The sequence below is a fragment of the Catharus ustulatus genome, chromosome 4 (assembly GCF_009819885.2).
Source record: "Catharus ustulatus isolate bCatUst1 chromosome 4, bCatUst1.pri.v2, whole genome shotgun sequence".
In the NCBI taxonomy this organism is placed as follows: domain Eukaryota; kingdom Metazoa; phylum Chordata; class Aves; order Passeriformes; family Turdidae; genus Catharus; species Catharus ustulatus.
The window spans coordinates 25,118,001-25,137,045 of record NC_046224.1 but is presented as its reverse complement, the minus strand read 5'-3'; the positions used below and the strand labels follow the sequence as shown (position 1 = coordinate 25,137,045).

The window sequence follows — 19,045 nt, the reverse complement described above, 5'->3', positions numbered from 1 at the left end:
CACTCTCTAGATGTGACTGCCACAGTTAGTAAACAGGTAGGAGAAACTTAATAATAGCTCCAGACTCTTACTCATCCAGCTGATCCAGCTCACTCACCACCTTGAACTCCTTACACAGAAACAAAACTATTTCCCACAATCTTCCCATGTTTGGCTCCCATGTTTTCTACTCTCTCTTCACTCCTAGCCTCTACAACCAAGGTCACAACTAAGCCAGGAAAACAGCAATAACCACCATTCCACCGTTTGCATCAGGCTGGTATTATATAGCACATTAGCCAGGAAGGACAATATATCATGCTGTTAAAATGCATTTGAAAGGGTTGAGATTGTTTTTGTCAAACATGCTATTTTGAAGGACACTAAATTGTGTTCACATTAGTCCTTGAAATAGTCCTGTAGAAAGCAGGTAGGACAACATGCTTTACACACAACTTCTTTTCTACTTGTAGTTGTGGCCTGTGGAAGAGGGAAAGGGGCAGTGGGTGAATCCCTACTGTTAGCTTATTAGATCATACATTTCCTCTCTCAGGCAATACATCTTTCCCTGCACAGGCTGCATTTTTCTTCACTAACTTCTCAAAAGCAGCTTCCCTATAAATCACAAATCACCACTGCAAGCATTCCCTTAATGAGCTCCTCCAGCTTTTGCATTTATTTTATAAAACAGCATTCACCAATCTTCATCTTACTGGTGCATTTAGTGTGTTTATTTGAAGTTATGGTAGGTCTTTCAGGTGCAGAGAGATAGACTCCCTGGTTAAAGATTGCACAGAATTCATTTTATTACCTATTTCAAAGGCATTCATCCCCCCTAGATACACTATGTCACAGGTGACGTACACATCTGGTATGTTATTTTCAATATGAAAAAATATGTGTCTTGTTGTGATCACATCATCAATAGAATCAGGAGGAAATTAGATACTAAATAAAAACAAACCCTCTTCAGCTCTTCAGCTAGACCAGCACAGCATCCAAAATAGCTTTTATTCTTACTAGTCAGAGACATCAGCACGTGCAAGCTAGTTACCCTAAATTCATGGAGGACCTTTTCCCTCTTTGGAGAAAGCAGGAGCTTTCCCAGCTTATTCTGTCATTTTTGAGTTGACTTCTAGAAAAAGAACCTCTTGTTTTCACTTTTTGTAGATTGAGCTCCTACTCATCCTCTTTAACTGGTATTCAAGCTCCCTAGCGAGTTCCTAGCATCAACATTCCGTTGCCAGAGAATGAGACCAGTGCTTCTCCAGATTCTTGAAGTGCTTCATAAACTCTGCTACAACATCTGCAGCCATATTTCTTACATTCAATTTAATGTACTTTTCCTAGCACTGAGCATAAAAATGATTATAAACCACATGCATAGAAGTCTTGAAACACAGATTCCTGAAAAGACTGCCTAAAAAGTCACTCAGTGCTTAGTCTCTACAAAACTCAGCTTCCCTTGCCCAAGGGAGTCTACCATAATCTGGAAGAAAATGGTTAAATTTTTGAAACTCATGGTGTTAGGCTCAGTTACAAGGCAGTACCTTACCACAGATGCCTTTGTATACTGCATTAGCAAAGACTCTTACACATGCAACGTCAGTACTCCACACAAAAGAGCCACTCTCTCTAGGCTTTTACCTTTTCTAATACGAAACTTCTAGCCAGACACAGCTGAGTCAGAGTAACTTAGCCAGGCTGTCTTTCATTTCCTTAGTCCTGTTTCCACTAGCAACATCAGAACCGTGGTCTTTTATCTGAAATTCAATGACAAGCAGAGAGACTTTAATAAGAGGACTCTGATTTTGAGATTGAGAACTGAACCTAATCAGAATGTCATTGCCAAATTCAGCTGACATAAACGAAACAACAATATATAGGATGATAAAGATACGAAGAAGAAAAGGTAATTTTTTATAAGTTTTAGATTTATCTTTAGACTAGAAAAGGTATTCTTGCAATTTGACTCCTTTTAGCAGTTAAGGCAATTTGGATGTGCCTGCAGGAAGCCCTTCTTGCTCACTTCAAGGGAGGCGGCAGCCTCTGGAGAACTCCTGTGGCCCGGGACCAGCAGAGGGCACTGCGTCACCAAGTGACAGCGGTTGGACACGACACAGCTCCCACCAGGCAGGGACAGTGAGCCACACCGAAGGAAAGAAACAGATTCTGGAAATTAGAAACATGCATTAGTCACCAGCATATCAATACGACAACTGATAAGGGCAACACTGTTAAAATTGGTCTCCAACTCCGGGCACTCCTGGAAACACACCTAAATCCAGCTCTGCCTCCACACATCTCAGACACCAGGTGTTGATTTTAGGGCAATAAGCCTCCTCCTGAAAATGCTTTTCAAGGGGTAGGGCCAAATCGGTCCTATCCCGCAGTGTATGTATCAAGGCTGGCTTAAGTCAAAAAACATCCTGTCAGCTTCCTCTCTCCTTTTTCAAACCTCTAAATCCTTGCTTGTAGCAGCAGGAAGTCTATTCAGACAAAAAGATATCAAAGCAAAGAGCTGGCAATTTCCATTTTGTCCTCCCCTTTTACTCTCCGCCTCCTCCAACCTAGCAGACTTTCAATGAGCAGAGAACCAAGTTAGAGGACATGAAAGGAATGCTGAGGTAGCAGTTTCAGAAGAGTGTCTTTCTACTTGCTTATTTCTAGTTTATTTTGAATTACCAGAGGATGACCATGAAGTAGCAAATAGCTCATATTTTTTCTTCTCTCTGTATTCAGTACAGCAGGATTTTCAGTACTAGAAGAAGCTTACAGGAAAAATAAATCATACCAGTCAGGCTAGTGAGTGAAAAGTTTCCACTTTCTCTTTGTACAGTTGGTGGAATAACTTTGCCAGGATATGGAAAGGGGCCTCAAAATTTTTCATTTCCTTCTGTAAAGAAATAAGAGTTGTGAATTGCAGATGGAATGAGCATTTGACTATTTCTGCTCTGTTTCACCAAAGAAGGATGAAAACTGAGTTAGATGACAAACAAGAGGAAGAGAGTTCCCAGTTATCTTTCTCTGCCTAAAAGAGAAGATAACTTTACAAACATCCCCTTGCACAGATGGTGAAAGGAGCAGATACTCACCACTGACATCTCACAGTATTCCAGGCCATGTTTCTCAGCCCACTCCTGTGCTTGCTCCTGCTCCACAGCTCGACAATCAGCTAGGTCTGTTTTATTCCCCACTAAGACACCTACAGAAAAAAAGACATGAAACAAAAGAAAAAAAATCCCAGCTCATCAATGCTGACTTGTAAGCCATAAATACAGGAACATTAGTAGAAGTAGCTGAAAAAGTTGGAGGTGTGGAGAATAGTCTGCAACTACCTAGAAAAGATTCCAAAAAGGAAACATATTCAAGCCTTATTTGTTTTTTGATAAAAGTAATGGAGTTGGAGGAAGCCATGTCTGCCCTCGACTTAAAACAAATTCTCTATTCCACAGCTCAATAGAAACAACTGCTGTCATACAGAAGGGGAGTAAATGACAAGAATCAAACCCATTCTTACCTGGGATGTGCACCCCAACTGCTTGAGCCCTCAGCTTCTCCAACCATTTGTCACAGTTGTTGAAGGATTGCTCATTAGTGATATCATACACAAGGCACAGGACGTTGGGTTGCTCCCACTGCACAGCAAGAAAGGAACACTGTCAGCTCTAATGAAACTGATGTGGTCAACAGTCAGGCTGTAAACGTGGCAAACACAGCTGCTAAGATGAAAATAAAAAGCCTAACACCCAGGAATCCTATGCCTTGGCTGAGGTTTCACATTTCAGTTGACCCAACTAAATCACTGACATTGGGAGAGGTGGTCTTGCTTTCCTCTCTAGTCCTGTCTGTGCAGTCCTACCCCTTTACTTGTATCAGCTCTGGCACTCATCTGATCCCTGGGCAAGCTGATTTTTCATGCTGAATCAGCACAAAATTAATCCTAAAAAAAAAGCAGAAAGGTTTTCTTCCAATTTGAGAAGCTGAGCCAGCTTCTAGAGAAGTCTCTTGCAAACCAGATCTAGTGCAAGAGCAAAAGTGGAATTGCTCTTGTAGACAATGAACCATTAGGTTAACTTAGTCATCTTATGAAAGCTCACATCAATTAACTGATTCTGCTTCTCAAAATGAGGTAACACAGTAGAGAACTATACAGGGAAGGTCACAAATATGTGAAGGAAAAAACCCAAGGGCAGGATTATGCTCAAGGACAAGAATGAATCCTGTCAGATCAAACACATTACTGTAACAAAAAAAACCTCTTCCACTGTTGAAGTTGCAGCAAAACAGATGTTTTTCTAAGAAATAAAAATAACTTTAAACAACAGTACACAAAAATTCTCAGTTAAAATTCCCTATTTCTTTTGTAAGAATACTGCCTATCTGCTTTCCTTTCTCTGGAAAGTATTTCTTCTAGTACTTATACAAGTTTTAGAGAGGTAGAACAGGATGCGTTGGCAACTGAGGTAATTGCTCCCATTTACACTAAAGACAAAGTTTGCTACATCTGCCAGACTGGGGAGCTCAGATCTTCAAAGCAAAAGCACTTCTTTGGAAGAAGAGGACTGTTACATAAGACTTACCACTTTCTCCAGCATTTCAGAAAATAGATCTTTTCCTGCAGAGTCAAAAATGAAGAATTCCTGAAAGCGGAAACAGAAAGAAGGCTCTTGCCAAGAAAAATGCAGTAATGAAGTAAATACTGCAACTTGTAACTCCAACATTTTATTCAGTATAGCAGTGTCATGTCCCTAAGGGACAAGTTTCCCACACCGAGAAAACTCCAGATAGTATGAGAAAATAAATAGTCATTTTTCAAGTATAAGCAGTAAGAGTTACTTCCAAGGCCCAAGTCTAGTTTCCATCCCTACTGGAAACAGAATATGTGGAGTGGGACAGTAACCTCTACTATCATTAGAAATTACATACATTCCATTAATGGGAGTATAGGGCATTAAGGAAAAATAACAGATAAGCTTCGGCTTCTGTAGTTATAAGAATCACAAACTAAATGCAAGTACCCTAAAGGACAGAACAGAATCTCAACAAAACTAGCAATAACTTTGGTTTAAAATGTTGTGTAGGATACAAGTATATAAAAATTACATTTTTAACACTAAACCAACCCTGGAGTATCAGCAATTATACATGATCAGCCTCATTTCCTTAATGCAACTTAATTGCCCTATGAATATGCATAGTGATCTTCCACCAGAATGAGACTCGTGTGGGGCTTGAGCTCTGGATGTCTCTTTCTGACCCAATTTATGTCACAGAAAAACTCACCACACTATCACTTGTCTCTGGAACTGATACAGCCTTCACCAACAGTTCTATTCCTGCTGTCTGTCAAGAAGAATCAGGAAAATGAGGATCAGGAGAGTTTTTAAGAGCCTGTCCAACTGTATACCAACCGTGCATAGGACTGAGGCAATTCTTGTGAATCATTGTAATTCCATCAAACACAGACTGCTGGAAACTCAGCAATTCTCCTCCTAGCTCTGGTGACCTAATCTCACCAATACGTCAAAGACTCCTAGATTTGCTCAGTTGGGGGAAAAATGAGGAGAACCAAAGAGATTTGCTTAGATACAGCTCAGAGTATTAGCTGAAGTCTGCAGGTCCACGTTCACTCTCGCACTGCTGCTCTAACGCACGCCTTAGAACGTTTTGCACTAACCATGTGATGAGCTAACATATGGGACCGAGATTATTTGTGCTTCTTCCACCTTTTATCTCATCCCACTTTGTAGCTCATTTGTTCTATTTCTATCCTTAAATTCTGGTTTCCATCTTTATTTCAATGAATAAACATATTTTATGGCTTTTTTCTCTATACTCATATTTTCCTTTTTTTACTTTACTTATATTTACTTTTATTTTTATCCTGCTTCTGATTAGTCGTCACCATTGATTCTTACACTGAAAGACTGCAAACTGTATCCTCTTCATCTGGGAACAGTTTCTGTACATTATAATTATCTTGGGGCTATGCAGCACATCTTGGTGTTTGCACAGTGATAAGCGCACTGTCCACATGCACATTTAATAGTTGGAATTAAAAGCTTTCTCCTTCACCAGTGCTTTTTCATAGAGTAGTCCCTAAAGGGGGGAGCTCTCTAACACCACAAAACCTTATGAAAACATTGGTTCAGCAGGAAAATCACAAGATTAACTAAATTATTCTGCTTTAAGTTTCAACAGCAGCACGTACATAATGCAGACTTACAGAATGTTAAATGTTTTCAGAATCTAGGGTGTAAAAAAGAAAACCCTCTAAGATCCCCCCCTTGAATGACTCAACTTAAAATCGTATTTATTTTGTTCTAGGCCTCTCAGTTTTCCCATTCACCTTAGAAAAAAAATTTAGACAGCAGTCAGAGCCTGTTGTATGCTTACCAGTGTGTAGTTCTTCTGAAAATGAGCCCCATCACTGCGAAACATCTGGGCTAAAGCACTCTTACCCACAGCTGGATCTCCTGCAAAATCAAAACTATAAAATATTGTTGTTTCATACTAGAGTATCTTATTTTTCCTCAGTTCTGTTACTATCACATGTTTAAGAGCCTGGATGCTCTGACTCTGAATACAGGCTATTTAACTGTCACATGAAGCACAAAACCATCTAAAAGGCAATACTCACACAAGGAAATGAATATTGCCACTATCCATACTGGTGGCTGACATCTGATTTCAGACCTATGCAAAACAGCAAAGGGCTACCAGATCAGGGTGGAACTGCAGTTCTAAAATTCATGCCTACTCTATGGCCCTAGCCTAGGAATCAAAATTTCCCAGATATGTTATCATGTAGAGAAAATTGCAATGTGATAAAGGACTGGGTTTCCTAGGAGGCTATTTCCTCTCCTAGGTTACCCATTCCTTCAGACTCAAATCCTTGTTATATACTGAGACAAAGCTGCTTAATCTGGTAAGATTTCTCAATGAACTCTTCTTGCTGACCCTGCTAAGAGAGCAACTCTTGCTGACTCAATACTGCTGGTGGCTCATTAGTACATCCTGGGCATAACAGAAACAAATGTCAGAGAGAAAGCACATGGCTGGAGAGAAGAGCCTGCTGATTCATCCCTGTACAGAAGGAAAAGCAAGGTGCTTTAGTTTTTGCTCTTCTAGAGAAAGGCTTTCTGATATGGTTTGCACAACACTTCAGGCAAACATGGCAACTGCCTGCTTTGGCCAGCTCTCACAAAACTCTGTGAGATCCAAAGCAATCACAGGATCACAGAATAAGCTGAGTTGGAAGGGACCCACAAGCATCACCGGGTCCAGCTCCTGGCCCTGCACAGGATCATCCCCAAGAGTCACACCATGTGCACAAGAGTATTGCCCAAATGCTTCTTGAACTCTGTCAGGCTGATGCTGTGACCACTTCCCTGGGGAACCTGTTCCAGTGCCCAACCACCCTCTGAGTGAAGCACTTTTTTCTAATATCTAACCTAAACCTCCCCTGACACAACTTCAAGCCATTTCCTCAGGCTCTGCAAAACTCACATATGCCTATATCACTACATGAAGAAAATCATAAATCATAACCCTTTCTAAACAAAGACCTAATACTTCCAAAGAGCTTATAATTTCTCCACATAATGTCTTGCTAGCCTGGATAGTTAAAAGGACAGACAGGAGCCAGTAATTAAATACCTCAGTGGTTCAAGCTTTACCCTTAAAGGCACACTCATAACAGCCAAGCCTGGAATAGTCTTTCACATTATGTTGTTAATAAATACAAAAAAGGAAGTATTTTACATTATGTTGTTAATGAACGAACCAAGAAAGGGCTGTATTTTTTAACTCCATTACAGCTTCTTAATGGTGTTTTGAAGGAAATTGGTAAAGCTCTCTGCTCACATACTGTTACAGAAGAAGAAGGGTATTTTGGATAGTGACAATTACCCCTAGATGCATTAACCAAATGTAGTTCTTGTTTAAACATTTTTAGCATGCTTGCTTACTTTGAGCCGAGTTGGGCTCATAATATTTAGACAGAAAAATCTGGTAAGTCAGCTTGTTTGTTCTCTGATCAGTTCAAGCTTGTGCGGAAGACAACACTCTGTTCTGAGTGGAAGCTATTCTGTATTTCAATAGACAATTAGATCTCTCTTTGTAAAATGAGATAGAGAGGCACACATTGCTCCAAACTGTGCAGGCATCAGCCAGCATAAATTCTTAACTAATGTGTTCCCTTTCTTTCACTTGACAGCCCCAGGTGTTCCTTCCCTCTTTTTATTTTTTGCCATCCTTTTTACTCCATCACATCAGTACACTTCCTCAAAGTAAGTTTCCTTGCCCTTTTCAGTTAGTCTCATGTGCCAGCAGTGCATTGCACAGTATATATTCTACCCATATTTCTGTTATTCTGCCAGAATCTGCAGGGTCTTTCTAAAATGCCTGTTACTGCCAGCTGTCTCTCTACAATGAAAACCTTTGTGTAGTGTCTCCATAACTAACTCGGACAACAGATTTTTTTACTTTGTGTCTGTAAATGACCCTTGAGGTAATACAGAATCGTCTTTTATGGTCAATTTAATAGTCTGTTTTGCTAATATGAGCCCTTTTCTCCTGTTCTCTGTGACCTTGGTGTAGCTCCCAATTCTGGCTCTTCATAACCATTTATTTAGGTCCACAAGAGCTCCCAGTTCCATTTCTAATGGGTTTGCTCCTATCTATGTAATTGCATTTTCTTGTTCCCTTTAGGTTGTTGTGGATACTCATACCTTAGTTCCCTTTCACTAGGGTGTTTTTTTCTGCAGTACAGAATCTATTTTGCCTGGTCTGACTCATTAATTTATTGTTTTTAATAATACATGGATATTATTGTAGCACATAAGAGAATGACATATGGCATAGGACATTCCTGTTCTTTGTCCAAGAGAATTGGAAAGGATGGTCCAGACACAATTAGGATTAAGGACATTAACAGGTCATTCAAAGAAAAGTTATATGATATTAAAATGGTCATGGAATTGGCCTGTAGTAACACCAAACAACAAAACTGGAGAGAATTCAGCAAAGTCAGTATATTGGAAGCAGGAAACTTCCAAATTGGAAATGATGCTTATGTTTCAAGTGCAGAAGATGGGCAAGATATCCATGTGTTCACAGCAGTAGACCCACAAGGGAGATTAATTCTTTTGCTTTTGCCAAAGACCACATCTGGCTTTGTGTGAGTAGATGGTCAGCTGCTTCTGAGGTTAAAAAGGTAAACATTTTATTCTGGATGAAATAATTTGGAACGAAGAGTTAAACCTGGGAGTTAACTGCACACAAAGGATTTGTGCTTTTGGCTGAGGCTGCACAGCGCTTCAAAGCAGAGGAAGGGGAAAAAAGAAAAAGTTTTTTCCACAAAGTGGTAACAGCCAGCTGTACTTACTTTCAACGTTTCAATAATCCATCCTGACTAAATAAATTGGTGTCTTCACCTCATTTTTTTTTCTCAGGTTAGTCTCCAAATTGTTTGGGGAAAAAGATGCCACTGTAAAGTGCCCATGCTTCATCCTTCTACTCTTTGTTTAGGCTTTACCTTTCTATCATGCTCACAGAATCACCCAAATTTCTGACATTAAATTTTCACATCAGCCCAAAGCAAGGCTCACAAATGAGGCAGGACTCAGCTGCCTACCCTGCTCCCTTCACGCTTTCTCCAATCTATGCGCCCATCTTTCCACACTGCAGAAATACCCTTTTTGACTTGGGTTTGGGCTTTTTGTCCCTCTTTTTCAGACCCTGTCCCTGGATTTCAGCCGATCCAACTACATCTCACACCCTCCCCGGGAACAGCTCGACTCCACGTGGAAGGTGGGGCCGGGTACCGAGTGGTGATAGCATACACAGTTCCACAGTTCCGTCCCCAGGCAGCCGAGGTCCTCACTTCTCTCCCGTCGCCTCTTTCCCCACCTCTTCACCGGCGGGGCGGCCCCTCGACGGGGGGTTGTGGAAGCCGGGCCGCCTGCGCTGCCGGCCTCGCCCCACCCCACAGCGCCCGCTCTATCCCCTGTGGCCAGCGGGGCGGATGGGAGCGGGCGGGCCAGACTCACCTGCCAGCAGGCACTTGGCAGCGAGCTTCACCATCGCGCCGGCCGGAGCAGGCGGCGGTGGCGGGCCCGGACGGCGGCAGCGAGAATCGCCACCGCGCCGAGCCGCGGCCTTGGCAACCGCGTGGCCTTGGCAACCGAGCGACCACCCGCCCATCCCCATTGGCTGCTGGCCCTGCTCATCAAGGCCATCCTGAGTTATTATTGGCTTCCCCGTTTCTCCCCGCCCACTACCCGTGCGGTCAATCAAAGCAGACGTCCCCGCCCCTCCCGGTGGCGCCGCGGAGGTACGGGAGGCGCGAAGAGAAATTCTGCCTGGCAACTAATTACGTTATCGAAGGATAGCTTGTTATTGGGTAGAACACAGAGGGCCTGCACCCCGGGGCTGAAATGACCCTCTGAGGGCACGGCAGAAAATGATAAAAGTTACGGGCAAGCAGCTGCGGCAGCCCCAGGGCGGGAAGAGGCAAGCGGGGGGAGAAGCCTCCACTTCCTGCCCGTGAGGCCGCGGAACGCGATGTTCCGTGCGGAAGGGCCCTGGCTCCGTGCGCCCTGCTGCGCATGCGCGCGGCGGGAGCTGGGCCTGGCGCGGCCTGCGCGTCCTCGGCTTTTGGGTCACGCTTCCCTCAGGGCTCGGGGCGGGAGCGGGGTTGCACCGGGCTCCGGGGCCACATCGGGCTCCGGGGTCGCATCGGGCTCCGGGCCGTGCTGCGGCAGCCTCACAGTCGGCCACGAAGCCGGGTCAGCAGGGCGGGAACAGGCGGTGTGCGAGGCCGCTGTCACCCTGCGGGAGTGGAGCTGCGCTCCTTCCGTGGCCGGGCAGGCGGCTGATCCGCTCTGCTTTCCTCCAGTGCACTCTTTTCCGTGTGTTTGGCCGTGTTAATATACTCACGGAGAAAGCTCTCTTGCTTGCTGATTTCTTAGCTGCGTTCTCCTTCCTCCGCTCCTCTTTGTTAATTTTTGTAGCCTTTCACACTGCACTAGGTTAATTTCTTTATTTGTTTGTTCTTATTTTTTAAATATTTCTACAAAGCTCTCCCTTGGCTACTATTAAACTATTTATATTCCCTATTTTTATTCTATTAACTGATTTTCTGTCTTCTTTAAGCAGTCCAACTGAGTGCTTTGAGTGGGAGCCTAAAAAGGGGACCAGGAACCTTCTTGGATTTTTCACTCCTTGCAACCACTTTGAAAGATCTGTGCCATCAGAAAGCATGCCATTAATAGCAATCTTAATTTAAAAATACCTTTTTTAGCCTATCAACTTTGCTGGGTTGCACTTTGGATTGTTTATTCTGGAACAGAGAATGTGCTTACTGTGGAAAGCTTGGGAAGAATGGAATAATCATAAATACATCTGTATTTGGCTTATAATTTTGACCATTGTACGTACATTCCAAGGATCCAAAAAAAAAAAGTTTTCCAAGTTTTATTTTAATGTCAACATTTTATTTTAATGTGACTGCTTAGAAGACAATTCTTTTACCTTTCCTGGGATAAATTACCTGTTACATGTCTAGCTAGGCAAGCAAATAACAGAAAATTAATGAGAACCTAAAGCTAAATCAACAGAGTCTTCTATGCACATAATGTTGTTTCTGTGATAAAAACATGGAGGGGAGGTCACTAGCCTGAGTGGGCAGACTTCAATTGTTGATAATGGCTTGCAGTAAAATATAGTGACGGAGTCACTGCTGTTCCTTTAAAAAGGAAAAAAAGAATTAATCCTAGGTTTCATTATTGCTTTCCCCATTTTCCATCCCCAAATCCTCCATCACATAAAACAGATGTGGGCTATTGATGTTCTCCATCACTTATGTCTAAATAGCTTACCTCCTCTTTCATCTTTTCTGCCTTCCACTCCATCCTCCAAGAAATTCACTTGTCTCTGTGTTGCTCCATTTTTGCAATCTTTGCATTATCCTTTGTTGTCTATTTGTAATATTGCCCCCGTTTACTGACAGGTCTCCAAGCGAAGGCTTTGAGGCCCCATTATGATGTACTTGAGGTTTATTGATCGTGGCTGCGGTGTGGTGGTATCCATCAGCATTTACTGAGGTCACAAACACCCCCGGGATTTTACTCTGGGATTGCTGCATAGATTATGTTGGAAATGAGATTTTCATTGCTACTGAAAATTTCTTCTTGGAATATGCATATCTCCTTCCTGCTTGCTGCTTTCATATTAGCACCCCATTCCTTTATCCCATTCCCTCATTTCCTACCTCTGCATGCATGTGTGCACAGAACTCTTAATGGACTTGTATCCTCTCTATTGCTTTTACCCCACTATATTTTTTTTACCCAATCTATCTTTTTCTCTGCCTGGCTTCTCACAGGTATAAGTTGTTCCTCTAGCAGCATTGACAGTGATAGATTAAGGATGGAATGACTTACCTGCACTTTGTAATCCAAACAGAATCTCAGTCTGCTGTTAGCAGTCCACAGGGGTTGCTGCTGAATAAATTGGAATGCTGGTAGCTGTGCCTGCTGAAGCTTCTCTCATCTTGAATACATGAGAAAGACGGAAAGAGGAGCCCTGTGGATTTAAACAAAAAAATAATCCAACAATAGAAGGTGATACCCTTACCCTAGAGAAGTGTTTATTAGGTTAAATCCTGTATTTAGCAGCTAAGGAGGAATAAAGCACTCTTTTCATTCACACATTTAATTTTTCCCTCAAATGAAGCAAAATAATTTTGCGTGGGAAGTGCCCCTTCCCCATGTGAGCAGGAAAAGTTTCCCTGTCAGCCACAAGGCCCTTAAATTGGAAGTCACATTCCCTTAGGCAGTGGTCACAAACCAGCGGTCAAACTGCACGTGTGTGTGGCTCACATTTCATCCGACTGCAGAAGGCAGTGGTGGTGGAACTGCATCTCCAGCAGGAGTGGCAAGGAATTTCAGACACCAGGTAAGACTTTACAATGGGGATTAAACTGAGCTCGTGCAGTCTTTTAGACTGAGGTATAACTGGTGCTCCAGATTCTGCCAGGCACTGCATATGTCACTTCATTATTTTCTTCACAGAGCATACCTGTTAAAAATTGATTTTTTCTGAGGCAGAATTCACTAATATTACTAGGACTTGTTTTCACAGTTGTTCATCTATCAATGCAAACATTCTGGATATGTTCAGAACAGAGCAGGTTACAACCTGGAACTTGAACCTGCTGCCTGATAAAAGCTACTGAGAAAGAACTGTATCTTTCTTTGGAGTGAGCAGTGCTTCTCAGGAGAGCATTAATGTTGAGGAAAGGGAATTAGTCCATCTTTCTGTAAGAAATCTGTTAAATACCAAGTATTTCATCAGTTCTTTTTAAAATCTTATGTTACTAAAAGGAAACAGTGTGACAAAACGGCCTCAGAAGTATCTTGTGAATGAATATAATGAATATTCAGAGTTCATGCAGCTTTTAAAATCCGGATAGATTCTTATAGGATTGACTATGAATGTTTACTGGTATGTCTGGAGAGCTGTGAAAACTGCAAGAAAGGATGTGTAAATGTTATTGTAGATTTCCATTCTTTACACTTCCCCCAAGCAGTGGAATAAATAGATACTCCATCTATTTTGAGGGCTACTTCATTTGGCATCCCCCAAAAGCAGCTTTTATTTCTCTTCAGAGTGGGGCTATTAGTACAGAAGTGAGAATTTGGATGCTTTCTCTAGCTCTGTTGATAACACCACTATAGTTCAGGTCTTCAGATTTTGCTCTTTTGTGGTGGGGGCTGAGACACAGATCTGAAGGCTTTTTGGCTGAGAGTTGGTGCACTGAAATGTAAGATGATTGCAAAATGGTTGAATCAGCCAAAGGATTTGTTGGCAGTTACAGCAACCCTTCTGACTGATCTGGCTTATCTGCCATTTGTTTCTGATCTATTCCGTTGGGAGAGTGGAAGACAGAAATGGATGGCAGTTGTGGCATCAATGGGAAGTGGTAAATTACTAAATGTAGAGTAGATACCTCTACAAGATGTAAACTTGTATAGAGTATGCTGATTGTAACTGTTATGTCCTCTCTTCTGATGAATATGAATGGAGAGAAAGATTTCTGAAGGATGCATTCAAATCCACAAGGATGAAGATAATTTCCGGAGAGTAATTATTCTGCATACATCTGGAAAAATTCCAGCTCAAATCTTTATTTTCTTGCTCATGCACATGGAAGCTTGAAAAAGCACTGGGAAGACACCCTGAGATCTTTATTTAATTTTTAATAATACTCCCCAATGCAGTAGAGAGCAGGTTGTTGATCAGGGAGCCGGAGTGTCACACAGAAAGAGGTCTGGATCTCCCTCTGGGGGAGTGTCTGTGGCAGACTGAGGGCTCACTGTGGCCTTGTGTGTGGCCTGAGCCTTCCGAGCTCGATGGCTCATGCTCTCCTGCACAGGTCTCCTGCTGCTGGGGAGGGAGCTCTGATGTGCTCTGCATCCCAGGGAAGGGGTTAATCTGTCAAACAGAGAATACATGAATATGTGACAGCTTTAAATGAGCTACCCACAATTCCAGCATGCCAGTCATTATGTGCTGATGATGACTATGATAGCAGCTGGGGATCTTTTTTTGGATCTCTAGATGCTGTCTGCTTAGAAGGCAGATGCTAGGCTTTCACTAATGCTTATCTTATGTTAAAAACTGCAAGACAGATTATATTCAAATAATGAGATTTATTTAAAAAATAGAAGTTAATGTTTGGGTTTATATCCTATTTTTTTAGGCTTTGAATGTTCAAGGCTTTTTCTGAAGGCATGGCAGCTAGAATTTTTCCCCTTTGCTGAAAACTACGATTCAGCCATCTTACTCTACAACTTGGAGGTTTAATGGAGGAAGGAGAAGAGAAATATTTGAGCCTCCTAATTAAATTTTCAAAAGTTTACAACACTCTGTTTTCTATTCTCTTCCCTTTTAGACCAGGCTAAATTATTCACCTTTATGATGTCCTTTCTTTTCAAAATTAATTTGATACAATGGATTTATATTATAATAAAATATCTTCCACTCCAGGCTTTTCAAATCCTCGCTCTAATCATCCTAGTACTTCCTGCTCTGGATTTCCTTTTCCTGAGACCCTGAATTTCAATGTTGTTCACCCTTTGACCTCTGTCTCAGAGCTCTCTGTCCATTTACTTCCTGCTTCAGAAGCAGGGCTCCTGCCTTCCCAGTAGCTGCTCACACTTCTTTCTTCCCGTGTGTGGCTGAGCCTTGTTGGTCAAAATCTTTGTGGCTTTCTTCCTACAGATGTAGGGTCTTGATTCCTTCTTCTGATGAAGCCTTGAACTTTTGGGCTATGCAGTGAACTGATAAAAATTCTGTGGGAGAAGGATTCAGAGCTTATAAAAATAGGATAAAAAACTACGTGGGAGCTCTTCATTGTTACTTGTTCAATGCTTTGTATTCGATAGACTACATGGAATTTCAGGTTAATTTTGACCTATCAGACCTTCATTGGGAGATAATTTAATTTCTATTGTACCAGTTACCTTTCGAGCATTCAAAATGAAGATGCATTTGAAATCTAGGATTCTCAACAGCCCAAAAAAGATAAAGATTCATGAAGTCTATGGGCAAATATCTCTTAAGACTCTGCTTTGCTAAGAAGGCTCTCACATGTGAACAAGGAAGTTAATATATGCAGAGAGAACAGAAAAACACTGGCTCTAGTAATGGAGGTTGTTACAGAACATAATTGAACACTGACTGCAGCAAAGCTAAAAGGAGACTTGCATTACAATGACAAAAAATCTTTATTTTTTCCCCTAACCTCTGATTTCAGCTGTCTGACTAAGAGCAGGTGCTGGGCAATAGCTCAATTTCAACAACCCATTGCAGCTGAAAGAGTAGATGCAATTGTGCTGTATCCAGCAAAATTGAAAATTGCTTTAAAGGAGAGGAATGCAAATGTTTTTAAGACAGAAAATCTTTATTCATCTGCAGAACGAAGCATAAAATTAGCACAGCTTCATAATTTTTATTCCTCTTCATAAAACAGTAATAACTGTGAGATAATTTGCTATTTCTTATATATTTTAGTATCTTTCTAGTGATACATTTTTTAAACTGCATTGCACTGTGAATGCACAGGGAGTAGAATTTGTTAACAATTAAAATGTTATAATTTTAAAAATCCCTCCAGACGATGTTTCCAAAACCTGGAAATGTCTCTGGACCATTTGGGTTTTCAGCAGTCCTTGGACCTTCCCTCCACTAATCAATAGTTAAGCCTTTGACCTCTGATCCTGCACCCTGATGACCCATCTGGAGTCATAGAATGGTTTGTGCAATGAGGGACCTTAAAGATCATCCCATTCCAGCCCCAAAGCCTCTAGAGCAGGTTGCTCCAAGCGCCATCCAACCTTGAACACTTACAGGGATGGCGCATCCACAGCTTCTCTGGGCAAATTGTGTCAGTAAAGAATATTTTCCTAATGTCTGATCTAAATGCACATTAATAGAGAATTACCGTGTTCTTACCACCTGAAGGCCTAAGTTATTTCCAGTGTTGTGCTACTGTAGTACCAGTGAAACCAACTGTATTTCTGTAAATAAACCTCACAAAGCATCTCCTGGAGTTAAAAGCTGTTGTGGCAGTATGAGTAGAGCAAGCTGATTCAGGCACTGACAAGATTCTTTCTCTTAGATTTTCCTAGGTGGGAGACTGAATGAATTTATGAAAGAAATATTTTTCTAGCTGCATGTTCCGTAGGCTTATTAGTCTAGGCCTTCCTATTTGTTCCATAGGTCTTTCAGTATTTATATTTGGATCATCTGATCCATTTACTGTTGGTGCTCATGCTACAACATGAAGTTCCTTCTGTTTTTCTGGTGGTTGGAGAAGGGACTCTAGTATTCATATTTATATTAACTTCTGTCTTTAAAGGTGCATCAACCTTTGTTAAGCTTTGTTGCTTTACTGGCCAGAAGAGCACAAAGCAGAAATGTACTTCCTCCCTTGTGAAACAATTACCCCACATTAGAAGATCCTACAGTCCAAAAAGTTTTGATGATTGATCTGTCATGCAGACAGCTAACCCTGTTTAGCCACATTTGGCTTCACTTTCCTGTATTTAGGAGAAATGTAATTTTAAATGTCTGAGCCCTAGGGAGTGCTGGGATTTCTACAGGGTGTGTCTCTTTGGAAAAGGGAATCAGCTGAAATGCTTGCTCAGAATGAAGAAGCAGGAGCTCAGGTTCAAGCCCACAGAGGAGGTATTTAATCATCAGCCTGTACTAAGGCCATTGCTCTTCTCTCTGTGTTACCCATGGCTCCTAAGTGGGGTTAGAACAAGAATGTCAGCATGTAATTTAACCACAGCTGGATTTTGGAATGCTTTGCATGCCTTATAATTTCTCTTTCATTTGAATTTGCTTTACAAATAAAAGAATGGGTTCTCTATCAGCCAGCCATTTAAAACTCAATCTAGGATTTTAGAGTCAAATGAAGTTATTTTGTACATTATACTCATTAATTTAAAAGATTGGGCTAATCTGTGACTTCAGTAAACCTTTAGGCATAGTTTTTGCTGTTATTTTGTTAAGGCAAGACTTGTTGCACATGTTGTGCTATGCTGCAGTTTGTAATTCCATAACAATATTAACTCAGTTTTGAACAGAATGTTGTTAATGTTCAGCTACTATAGCACAGAGGCTCTGCTAAAACTATGTGTGTTGCAGGAAAGGGAAACATGAACTGCATTACCAGTCTTCAAAAATACTTAGTTTAGTTAGAAAAGGCAAAAGAAGCAAACAAACAACCTTTGCATTGATAAAGTGAAGGAAGAGTGGAAGCAATCGCAGGACATGAGGCAGTGTTGATCTCTGTGGATAGACTGTAAATAGAAATCCTTGCTCAGCTTCTGCAAGGTGAACAGGTGTTATGGCCTCCAGTCCATTGATTCCCAAAATAAGACATGTGGAAAATTGCTGATCCATGAAACTCCATTAAGAGCTTGGCAGGACCCTTAAAGCATAAACAATTATGCATTTGTTGGTTAAGGATTTAGTAATGGTAAATGGTGGTTTGAGTTGGTGACAGTCTGCTCATGCAAACTCTTTCTGTTAAATGCTAATGTCATTTGTCAGGAAGTGATGGTTCAGCTATGACTTGAGGATTTGACTCGTCTTCATCTTGAATTGTAGCTCAGAGCAATTTCTTTTCTAGCAATGCAGAATACCAGTATGAACAAGTAGTGCCTGTTTTTTTAATTTGTCATTCGATTGTGTCTCATTGCAAACCATTGAATATGAATCTAAGTAAAGGATATGTACTGATTATTTAAAAATTCATCTTCAATAGAATGGCTGAAGTTTTTTTTTTTCTTTCATAGCTTCTACTATATTACAACAGGGAGGAAAATTATGGAACACAGACTGTTCAGGGCAAAGAAGATGTAAGATGGCAATTAAGAAATTTAAGGTAAATGTTTCTTGGAGAAATGTAATTTTGCTCCTTTGCTTATGCATTGAAATTAAAACATCTTTCTTCATGAAACAGTAAATTGCAGGGTAGTGTGGATTTTTTGTGTTTGTCAAGAATATTGTAATCCACACTGTGCAGAAAGCCTGATTAAATTTTGTAGCAAATTCTGCTTTCTTCAGGCTTTACAGTGGTTTCCGTGACAGTCTCAAAGACATTAAAGCAAGAGCAATATGAGAATGAATAATTTAATATTTTATATATGAAATGTTTTGTTTTGTATTTTATTGTAAATTTCAAATTTTGCATTTGTTTGCTGTATTTTGTTTCATGTCTAAATGACATCCAGCTAAAAGGAAAATTATTAATTTTTTTTTTTATTTGAATGGAAACAATTGAAGATTTGGAGAAGATTTGGAAGAAATTTGTGTGGGAAAAATAAGAGTCTAAGAGGAACATTGAAGATCCAGCAGTGGAAGGAAAGTAGTAGTTTGATGGCAATTGATAAAACAGTCATTTTATCTCTGGGCAGAGATTTACTTATATTACACTTGTATTTGAATTTTTCTTTTCTTTGACGATAGATGCATATTGAAATTT

The 19,045-nt window shown here is 41.0% G+C and overlaps 2 protein-coding genes across 3 annotated transcripts in view; one reads left to right on the top strand and one right to left on the bottom strand.

Annotated features, from left to right (window-relative positions):
- Nucleotides 1–628: 628 nt before the first annotated feature.
- Nucleotides 629–10,179, bottom strand: IFT27 (intraflagellar transport 27). The gene is made up of 8 exons (XM_033056958.2): nt 10,035–10,179; nt 6,379–6,458; nt 5,266–5,325; nt 4,563–4,622; nt 3,500–3,617; nt 3,075–3,184; nt 2,774–2,875; nt 629–2,151 (listed from the first exon to the last, which is right to left on the bottom strand). Exons 1-7 carry the CDS (start codon nt 10,066–10,068, stop codon nt 2,777–2,779), a joined length of 561 nt encoding a protein of 186 aa, XP_032912849.1. The 5' UTR covers nt 10,069–10,179; the 3' UTR covers nt 629–2,151; nt 2,774–2,776.
- Nucleotides 10,180–10,265: 86 nt separating this feature from the next.
- The window catches only part of NCF4 (neutrophil cytosolic factor 4), a 54,322-nt gene continuing 45,542 nt past the window's right edge, over nt 10,266–19,045 (top strand). For both annotated transcript variants that reach the window (XM_033056949.2, XM_033056948.2), the window contains exons 1-2: nt 10,266–12,942; nt 18,357–18,445. The gene's annotated coding sequence lies outside the window, so the exon portion shown is untranslated. The remainder of the gene's footprint in view (nt 12,943–18,356; nt 18,446–19,045) is intronic.

What these genes read in the sequence shown, in the direction of transcription:
- IFT27 (XM_033056958.2), bottom strand. Translation starts at nt 10,068, where the DNA reads ATGGTGAAGCTCGCTGCCAAGTGCCTGCTGGCAG. An exon ending in TGCCAAGTGCCTGCTGGCAG is followed by an intron (nt 6,459 to 10,034) that starts GTGAGTCTGGCC and finishes TTGATTTTGCAG; the next exon opens with GAGATCCAGCTGTGGGTAAG. An exon ending in AATACTGTGAGATGTCAGTG is followed by an intron (nt 2,876 to 3,074) that starts GTGAGTATCTGC and finishes ATTTCTTTACAG; the next exon opens with AAGGAAATGAAAAATTTTGA.